The sequence below is a fragment of the Bos mutus genome, chromosome 10 (genome assembly GCF_027580195.1).
Source record: "Bos mutus isolate GX-2022 chromosome 10, NWIPB_WYAK_1.1, whole genome shotgun sequence".
Taxonomy (NCBI): domain Eukaryota; kingdom Metazoa; phylum Chordata; class Mammalia; order Artiodactyla; family Bovidae; genus Bos; species Bos mutus.
Genome location: NC_091626.1, coordinates 10,285,746 through 10,296,286, shown reverse-complemented (window position 1 = coordinate 10,296,286; position 10,541 = coordinate 10,285,746). Strand labels below are relative to the sequence as shown.

At 45.7% G+C, this 10,541-nt stretch overlaps 1 protein-coding gene across 1 annotated transcript in view; it reads right to left on the bottom strand.

Annotated features, from left to right (window-relative positions):
• Nucleotides 1–989: 989 nt before the first annotated feature.
• The window catches only part of CMYA5 (cardiomyopathy associated 5), a 99,001-nt gene continuing 89,449 nt past the window's right edge, over nt 990–10,541 (bottom strand). The window contains exons 11-13 of the mRNA XM_070377269.1: nt 10,350–10,449; nt 6,880–7,053; nt 990–1,875 (exon numbers count right to left, since the gene is read on the bottom strand). Coding sequence (XP_070233370.1) covers nt 1,629–1,875; nt 6,880–7,053; nt 10,350–10,449 — 521 coding nt within the window. The 3' untranslated portion in view covers nt 990–1,628. The remainder of the gene's footprint in view (nt 1,876–6,879; nt 7,054–10,349; nt 10,450–10,541) is intronic.

The following is a 10,541-nucleotide window of genomic DNA, read 5'->3' as shown; positions in this document are numbered from 1 at the left end:
CCACAAAGCAGCACGTTAATCCTTGTTTTCATTAACTATCCTTCTTGCCAGCAGTTGCCCTAATTTCAAAGCAGGATGAGGAAGCCTTTGAAGTCACTCTGTTAATGTAGTTATACACCCAATTTGGCTTTTCCAGCTATTAAACAATAGATTTTAGGGTATGTACCAAAAGTAGGACAGTATTTCTTGATATAAGAAAACAATTGAATTCGTAATGTTAAAGAAATCTACAAGTACAATGAAGTATTTGTCTTGTGGAGAACAAGAGCAATCATCTCAACATGCATTTTATATTTATCAGCTCTACACATACATATTTTAGGAAGATTTTGAGAGATTTCAATATATCTTAAAATGACCAACCATTTTATTTTTAGCAAAAAGAGATTCTCAGTTTCTGGTAGTTGTCTGTAACTATAGGCTGAAAATGTTTAGATTTTAAAGCTTACATGTGTAAATTCTCACATGAAAATGAGTGGTAGTACCACCCACTGCAGTGTGGTGACTCTTTATCCGCAGTTTGTCCCCTCCAGAGATGCCAGGCTCGCAAGTCACATGTAGTAAGTTCACATAACATGTTTTGTTTTATAGACTCTAACCATTTATTTAACAAAAAGGAAATCTCTAACATCTAGCGTTTTTCTACATTTAAAATTTCAGGGAAAAGAGACTCGTGTTCTACAGTATATAATGGTTACAAAAGAGTTCATTATCAGCTTAGAATGGTTAAAACATTTTCTCTACTGATTAGGACTCGGCATTCTTTAGTGAAGTGAGGTGACATATCTCTTATGGAAAAAGTAGTTGTTTCTTGTCGGAGGAGATATATTACCAGCACAACCTTCCCTTCACTCAGGAAGGGACACAGACCTGTCCCTCGAGGATTTCTTTCACCAGCGACATAGGTGGGAGTCCATTTCGCTATTTCGATTCCCAAGTCAGGTATAAATCCTTTTCACTTAGGGAAGAACTCAAACATATATAAGCTGAAGGGCGGAGGTTGCTTTTTCCATCTTCTCACAGGACACTAAAAACTCAAGGTTTTCTTGGTGGTCTGGCTCACGTGTTGATCACTGTGGAGGTTGCTTTTTCCATCTTCTCACACGACACTAAAAACTCAAGGTTTTCTTGGTGGTCTGGCTCACGTGTTGATCACTGTGGAGGTTGCTTTTTCCATCTTCTCACACGACACTAAAAACTCAAGGTTTTCTTGGTGGTCTGGCTCACGTGTTGATCACTGTGGAGGTTGCTTTTTCCATCTTCTCACGCGACACTAAAAACTCAAGGTTTTCTTGGTGGCCTGGCTCACGTGTTGATCACTGTGGAGGTTGCTTTTTCCATCTTCTCACGCGACACTAAAAACTCAAGGTTTTCTTGGTGGCCTGGCTCACGTGTTGATCACTGTGGAGGTTGCTTTTTCCATCTTCTCACGCGACACTAAAAACTCAAGGTTTTCTTGGTGGTCTGGCTCACGTGTTGATCACTGTGCATGGAGCTATCATTGGTGCAAGTGTTTTGAATGCTGTGTTCAAATGTTTTGAATGCTGTCTAGCACCCACAGGAGAGAACAGAGCACCCCCCTCCTCCAAAATTTGAATTTTCCTCTCGGAAACTCTGAAAGCCCACGATCACTTTTGCCTTGCAGAATCGGGGGGCTCTATCCCCAGGTGCAAAGTACATTTTCCAGGTTTCTCCAGGGCGAAGGCAGGGTGGACGCCCTCGTTAAACCTGTGCCTGATGATGAAGAGCATCTGTCCAGTCTCAGCGTTTATAAACAGCAGCCTCTGGGTGGTGTAGTCCAGCAGGATGCCCACTCTGGCGGGACGCTCAGTCACGTGGACATCGCTCACGATGCCACTGTAGAAAAATGTGTATCTGAAATGGAACAGAATGGGAATTGAAAACTTTGAAAATCTTGAACGACGATAAAGAAAATCACCTGGAGACAACCGATTTTGCGATTATTGATCTCAGTTCACAATAAGGAGTTGCAGTAACAGTGCCCCAAATACCTTAGCCAGATCCCTCCTAGATGCTAACATGCATAGCTCTTGCCAACAGACGAGTGTTTTTTAATACTTTTGCTACTTCTACATTAGGAGGCAGGCCCAGAATAACCAACATATGCCTCCCTTGTGATTTTCTCCACATTTTAATTCTTTCCCAGCTGCCCACATGTTTTAACTACCGCATTCATGGTGTGTCATTCTTTTGAATAAAACTCCTTCGAGGCTGCCATGTATTGTAAAAAGGACTGCAGGCTCGCCTTCCATAAAATGCATTAATTTTACTGTTTAAAAAATTTGTAAGTAACTTATATAAGGGCTTAATGAAGTTTAAGAAATATGTCGTTATTTCTGTCCAACTTCATCCTTTGTACAATGCCCCTGCCCAAACCAACTTTCCTTTTCATCTTCTCCATGTTTTCTGCAGCCTTACAGCCAAGGGGGGTTACCTCTGATTTCTCTCTTAAGTTCAGATACATTCAGTTCACCATGTTTTCACTGGGCATATGTGTATGTCCCACACTTTGTTAGACCTCTGCACCTCTGGCGGATATGAAGGACCACAGCATACTGTCCTTGCCTTCAAGGAAACCCATACTCTACTGAACTAGAAGGAAAACTGTTTAAGACTTTAGCATAGGCTGGGGCTCAGACTCCAGCCCCGGGCACAGATGGGGAAAGTGTTTTATGACACATTTCATGGACTTGGTTTGGTTGTGAAAGAAAAGGTTCAAGGACAGGTTGGGAGTGAGAAATTGCTGAACAGAAAAAGCGAAACTGCTCTGTGCAAAAGAGTAACATACGGTGGGAGTTTTCTCCTGACGATCTTAGAGGCTGGGGCCCTGAAAGCAGGAGAAGAGAAGAGCTGAGGGACAGGTGTGTGGTCTGTGGATCTGACAGGTCTGAGGGTGGGAGTGACACTGGACAGACTGGGGCCATAGTACCTGCATACAAGACAGAGAAGGACCTTGAAGACTTGCGGCGTCTCTCTTAAACGCCTAGGAGCTTGAGCGCAGGGAATGGCAAGTTGGCAACTTCCTTGCCGAACGAAGCTCATTCAAAAGGGCAGAGGTTTACGGGGATGGAAGGTGAGCGAGACTTCCACAATGATAAAGGACCTATTCAGTGCCTTGCCAATGTGAAATATGGCAGAACACTATGAAATTTTAGAACCTGTAAAGCACACAGAGGTTGTGAGTGGCAATGAGGGGAATAGCAGTGTAGCTGGCGTTCTTACAGAAGGCTTGGGGAGCAGATGGGTGCACGTTCAGCCAAAGAAAGGTCAGGACTGGATAAGAGGGGAAAGGGTGAGGTGATCCAAGCTGTGGGGGCAGCAGAGGCAATGATGAGGTGGCAGAATAAACCTGTATGTCATCTGCTTGACCACTTAGGAGGGGACATGTGAATGACTTTGAGAGTATTACCTGGATAGGTAAGTCAGAGGCCAGGCTCTATACTGGCCTGCCCTGTCTAATATAGTAGTCAAGAGGTACATATGGCTACTTACAGTAGAATTAAGTAAAATTCAAAATGCAGTTCATCAGTCTTGCTAACCACATTCCAAGTGCTCAATAGCCACATCTACCATTTTTCTAGTTTTCAGAATGTGTGACTGGACAGGGCTGGTCGAGAGGGTTCTGAATGCCCATCTGAGCTATTTCCCTACCCTACTTGGAAGATCCCCAGGGCCTACAGGCCCAGCCCCAGTCAGTCCCTGAGCAAGTCGCTACCATGGAGGGAAAGACATTCCATGGAGCCTTGGACCCAACCGTTCTGCAGGGCCTGGAATTCACCCTGTCCTGCTTCTGCCCCATTTCCCACTGAGCACATCACTTCATTCTCCAAGCTGCACTCCGGCCTGAAACAAGGCCTGTCTGTCTGTGGCCTGACTCCCTCCCCATCCTTTGGATTGCTAGTTCTTGTTCAGACAAGGGTCATTCGGAAGCCTGATTCTTGACATCTGCCTGACCCTGGAACTGCCTGGGTGAGGGTCCCTACCTGTGTAGCCCATCCTGGTGCATCTCACTACCGGCCGAGAATGAGCCCAGAGTCCTCTCCACCCCGGTGGCTGCTTCCCTCAGGACTCCCATCCCCCAGACTGCTTCCATTCTTCCGGGCTTCCCGCCTTCACTGTGGTCCCAGAGTGCTGACACCACTGTTCATGTTTATAGATTTCTTTAGCAAGAATGAAGGGACATGATGTAAATGACATTTTAGAAACATTTGCAGTGGTGACACTTAGAATGGCTTGGAGTGGTTAGAGACCAGAAGAAGAGCACAGGCCCGGGGGCTGTGGGAGAAACTGGTAAAGTGAAGCCTTGAACTAGAGGAGTAAGTTAGGGACAGACAGGAAGAAATGCAACTGATTCTTTCTCCTTAAGACTCTTCATTTCTCCTATCCCACCATGATGTCTTACACCAGATGCAAGTAGAATCAAGAGTAATATTGCTTCATTTAAATCATGAAGCCAGAAAAATGGAAAAACTCAGGAGGCTCTGCTGTAGCAGCACTCTCAGTGGCCTGATGGCCAGCGTGCTCTGATTGGACCATGGAATGAGGTACTTAAGACCTGACCTCTCTGTGCTGTGATCATACAGGCAGGCGCGTCCCTTCTCCCAGAATCCACAGAACCTACCCTGGGTGACAAAAGCCAAAGACCAAAGCTGTTGAACCTGCTGAATGAAATTAACTGTTCTGTTCTCTAGAGTCTAGAACTTTGTTATTGGAGGCTTGCCTTTATGTTCTTAAGGGTTCAGTTGTCTAAGGAAATCTTCATGAAATCAATACCTAGTTCCAACTCTACCGATCATAAACTCTGGGTTTGAATGATTTTTCAACTCTGGGTAGAGGATGGGTCCTCAAGGATCACACAGCACTGAACATCATTTAATCATAATTGCTCTGATTTGATGGAATGTGACTTTGAAAAGCTCTTGGAGATGGTGTCCTTGTGAACCTTGTCAGGGAATCAAACTCTGTCAAGTAGGATACAGGGAGAGATGTGCAGCGAGAAATATGCAAAATCCAATCTGTGGGCCTTTTTCTGGGAACTTGCAAGCACTGATTCCTTTTTAAGCATTCCATTTGAATAATGCCTCACATTTGAGTCTTTACAGTTTCAAAGCTCTTCCTTGTACCTGACTTCATGTGACCCTCACAGCCCCCAAATGGAGTAGTCTAGGTGTCACTGTCCCCTGACAAGACACATGAGGCACAGATTAACCAAGACTGATCTGTTCACAGGATTAACCAACTTCTGGTGAGTAGTCAATAGGATGCTAGTCAAGAATGGAGCCAGGACTCAAATTAGGTTCCTGGCTCCAGTCTCATGCTCTTTTATTAGACCGTCTTGTGCACATGTTCAGTTCATAGCATGCTTGCCTTCTCTCTCTGAGACTAACGCAGGTTTATGGCTTTTTCATATCAACCAATTAGACAATCCTAATGAGACAGTCTACAACCTGGGACCGTTTACTGCAGCATTTGCACCTGGACAGATGTCTCCTTGAGCAACAGAATACAAAGAAACTAAAAATAACCACGTGGATGCCCAGTTGGGGCAAATTATGAACAAGATACAAAAAGCCCAAACTCGACTGCCACTTCTGAGGTGCTGGGAGCAAAAGCAGGGTACTGCCCGGGATACATGCACACGGCACCGCCAAGGGGGTGGGCAGACCCCCTAAGCCACTGCTCCAGCCTGACCCACCAATCCACCTTTACCCTCATTCCATTTAAGGGATCAGCTCACCCCTCCTCAGGGAGGGAGCAAGGGAACCCGTTCCTTGTCTTTGCTCGCTCCTGTTACAGCATGAGTCCCAGTAAAGCCTTGCCTGAATTCCTCGTCTAGATTCTTATCAATGGAAACTGACTAAAGAGTCTAAGGGGACTTCCCAAGTAGTCCAGGGGTTAAGACTCCACCTTCCGATGCAGAGGGTGTGGGTTTGATCCCTGGTCAGGGAGCTCAGATTCCATATGCCTCATGGTCAAAAAACCAAAACATAAAACAAAAACAACAAAAGATTTTAAAAAAGAACAGCAAAAAAGAGAGTCCAAGAAACCCAGGTCAGTCACACCAATAATACAGACCAGGGGTTGGTCAACTTTGTCTGTAAAGGGCCACAGAGTAAATATCTTGGGCTTTGGGGGCCGTTTGGTATCTGTTATAACTAGACAACTCTGCCATTGTAGCACAAAAGCAACCATAGGCAATATGTAAACAAATGAACTTGGCTGTGTTCCAATAAAACTTTATTTACAAAAAAGTCAGCCCCATTTGGCCTGTGGGTTGTAGTCTGCCAACCCCTAATATAGACCAGAGACGTGGGGGAGACGGGGTGCTGGGATCCACTTCTTCCTTAGTCCTATTGACTCCTCCATGGAGGGAGCCCTTTCAGCATTACCCTTGTGGTCTCTCCCCACCCTGGGGTGGACTTCAAAGGGAAACCTGGCCACACACCCAGTTTCCTAACTTTTCATTTTGAGCTTCCTGAGGAGACACACATCCTTTTCCAGCTCCCTACTCTGTCCTGCAGTACGGGAAGCTGGCCTGGCCAAGACTTTGGGTGGGTACAAATCTATTAAAGAGGATTCGAGATAAGAAACAGTTCTGCTCTCACTTATGAACCATATTGTCTAAAACTGGCTTCCTCAGTAATCAGAGTAATAGTTGAGTCTCCATGTATCAGTTGGCCCAAAAGTTCGTTTACAGAAATGAACTGAATGAACTTTTGGGCCAACTCAATACTTGACTCTCTTCTTTCTCAGTTGGCTCAGAACTTGGGTAGGGAAGTGAGACGCTACTTATTGGGCCCCTCAGAGCCCTCGGCCTAGACACTTTGATTAGGTGAAGAGGGGCAGGCCCCAGCTTACCTCTGTGGCTCAAAGCAGTGCATGTACCATGAGGTCTCTCCCTGTGCCAGGGCACCAGCCTGCACAGCTGAGCTGGAGCAGACGCCCAGTCGGTAAGCTGGGCAGTCTGTGACGGTGGTCTCCCAGTAGTGCTGGCCACAGGCAGGCAGCTCCTCACCCAGGACTGATGGGATTCTGCAGGCAAAGTTGATCAGGAATTGGCAACCTTTATTTCATAGACATCGACATTCATAAGTGCACCCACAGTTTAAGCAGGATTCTATCCTTGGAGAATTTGCTGAATATCCTTGCTGGAATATCCTTGCTGGAATCTGACTAAAGATATTCATTGTTCATGCTGTCCCTGACCTTGACCTGAGGGCCACAGAATTCCCCAAACATTCAACATGCTTTTAACATAGTTCTACTGCCACACACAACACGCATGTATTACACATAGCATCTCTTAGAGGAACTGGGAACTAGAAAATAATTAGAATAAGGATAGGATAAAAAGAAGAGGGCTTCCAAAAAAAAAAAAAGGGCTTCCCGGGTGGTTCAGTGGTAAAGAACCCGTCTGCCAATGCAGGAAATGCAGGAGACTCAGGTTTGACCCCTGGGTAGAGAAGAACCCCTGGAGAAGGAAATGGCAACCCATTCTGTATTCTTGCCTGGGAAATTCCATGGACAGAGGAGCCTGGCGGGCTGTAGTCCATAGGGTTGCAAAGAATCAGACGTGACTGAACGACTGAACACACACGCATAGGATAAAAAGAAATGGCACCCATCTGTGGCCCTAATGGTAAAGAACCCACCTGCCAATGTAGGAGACGTAAGAGACATGGGTTCAATCCCTGGGTCATAAAGATCCCCTGGAGAAGGGAATGGCTACCCATTGCAGTGTTCTTGCCTGAAGAATCCCATGGACAGGGGAGCTTGATGGGCTACAGTCCATAGGGTCACAAAGAGTCGGACATGACTGAAGTGACAGCATGCACCGCTTTCAAAGGGAGTGAGGAAATGTAAAGGAGGCAAGAGGAGATAAGAGAGTATAACTTGGAAAGTTTTTCCCCCAAAACTTGCACGCACACAAAATGGAGTCTCTAAAACCTCTAACCATGAGTCCCATGCCTGAGGACCTTCCTGGGCACACAGACCAAGCCAGGTGCTGCTCCTGACAGCGGGCGTCTGGGGAGGCCTGGGCAGAGGGCGGTGCAGGTGAAGCGGGCGTGTTGTCCGTGCTCTGGAGAGGCTTGCGGTCAACAGTCTTGGGGACTGGGGCCTCTTTAGATGGCAGCAGGTATGCCTAAGAGGTTGTTGAAAGGTCTCTTTTTGTCTCACCTCAGCTATTTTTGCAACAGGCATGGTGAAGTGAACCAAAGCACTTTCTCCTGCTGATGGGTGACCTTGTTTGCATGAATTGCTCAATTTTGCTTTGAAATGGCTGAGACAGCAAGGAAGCATTTTTAATTTAAGCAGCATTAATATTCAGTCAGCACAATCTCCCGCTCCCCTTTAACAGGTGAGAAAATGATTACACAAGGGAATGTATTTCATTTTCTTGTGTCTTTACCCAACAACTTCATTTCAGAGAGGTGGCTACTGATGGGTGCTTGTTCTCTGGAGCAAAACTTGGTTGCTTGATATGTATGAACTAATTTTCAGATTAATAATTAACATAATTCTATCAAATACATTATAGTTATTATCTATTATTATTAGCAGCCATGAAATTAAAAGACAATTCTTCTTGGAAGAAAAGCTATGACCAACCTAGACAGCATATTAAAAAGCAGAGACATTGCCAACAGAGGTCCGTCTAGTCAAAGCTATGGTTTTTCCAGTGGTCATGTATGGATGTGAGAGTTGGACTATAAAGAAAGCTGAGTGCCGAAGAATTGATGCTTTTGAACTGTGGTGCTGGAGAAGACTCTTGAGAGTCTCTTGGACTGCAAAGAGATCCAACCAGTAAATCCTAAAGGAAATCATTTCTGAATATTCATTGGAAGGACTGATGCTGAAGCTGAAACTCCAGTACTTTGGCCACCTGATGCAAAGGACCTGGATGCTGGGAAAGATTGAAGGCAGGAAGAGAAGGGGACGACAGAGGATGAGAGGGTTGGATGGCATCACCAACTCAATGGACATGAGTTTGAGTAGGCTCCAGGAGTTGGTGATGGACCGGGAAGCCTGGTGTGCTTCCCAGTCACAAATAATCAGACACGACTGAGCAACTGAACTGAACTGAACAGTTATTATCATCAGTCATCTATGAACCAACCTCCAATATACTTCTTTTCTCTTTGATTTTTTAAGCAATCCAAGAGAGACAGAAAAGCTCAATCTATTTCTTAAATCTTTTTTCCCCGCCTGAATTCACTCATTGGTATATGTTTAGCACTTCCAGTGTTCTGGACCCTAGGATAGATTCTGGGGATTCAAAGATATGGAAGACAGGGCTGCTTGAGGACCAGTCAAGATGCAGTAGCTAACGAATGATTCCACAGGTGCTCAGACCTTTTTGTAGATACGATCAAAGGGCGCCAGAGCCCAGAGAAGGCTTGGCCATTTCCAGGAGCAGGTAACACCTGAGCCGAGCCACAGATAGGTGAATAGCAGCTTAAGAAGAAAACAGTGTGAGTCGCTGTTGGTGGGCTCAGGGCGGTAGTGAGAGCTTGCTGGCTGTCCAACCCAGGCACATCAGTGCCTACAGGAGTGTGTTTCACGTGGGTTATGATTTTCCAAAGTCTTTCACTTTCTTCCATTTGGACCCTCAAAATAACCATGAGTGATTGCAGACAAATTGCAGAGCACTCTCCATGCTATGCCTTCAGCTTCTGCCTTCTTTTTACTTTGCTGCTTCCTTTTGTGGGGGGCTTCCCTGGTGGCTCAGACAGTAAAGAATTTGCCTGCAATCAGGAGACCCTGGTTTGAGCCCTGGGTCAGCCCTAGAGAAGGAAATGGCAACCCACTCTAGTATTCTTGCCTGGAGAATCTCATGGACAGAGGAGCCTGGGGGCTACAGTGCATGGGGTTGCAAAGAGTCAGACAGGACTGAATGACTAACATGTTCACTCTCCTTTTGTGGGCCCCTCTGGGGGAGAGGGGGCAAGATCTTGAAAGTCCTGCATGTGCCCAGCTCCAGAAACTCAACAAAATGTCATTCTCCTCTATTCCTTTTCAAGTGGATTGATGCAAAATCTGATTTGCTGTTGCAAATAATAGAAGAATGAACCCAGGCTCTTTTTTCACTGAACCAGAGTTAACGCCTTAAAACAGTCTATGTGTTAAACAAAACCATCTGTGCTTGTATTTCCAATAAAAATATTGACACTTGCTCCATGTTTGAACTATCTCCATCACTTTCCCTTAGTAACGAACCATAACTGAACTCTGCAATTCGGGCTTGCTGTCACACAGCGTGTGCACCGAACCAAGGACGTGGCGGGTGAGACCACGTGAGGCCTCTTGTGCCTTCTCCTTCTACTCACTCTGTCAGCCGTCTCCTCTCAGCGAAGCTGATCACTGTCCCATTTGAGGAAATCTGCAGAGCAGGATGAGCCGTTTCCCTCAACAAGAGAAATCGGGTTCCTATTGCGATCAGAAAACAGGATTATAACATTACCACAATGTCCCAGGCCAAGCCCCACCTTTCAGATCTTAGTCTCCCTTGCTTCTGACAT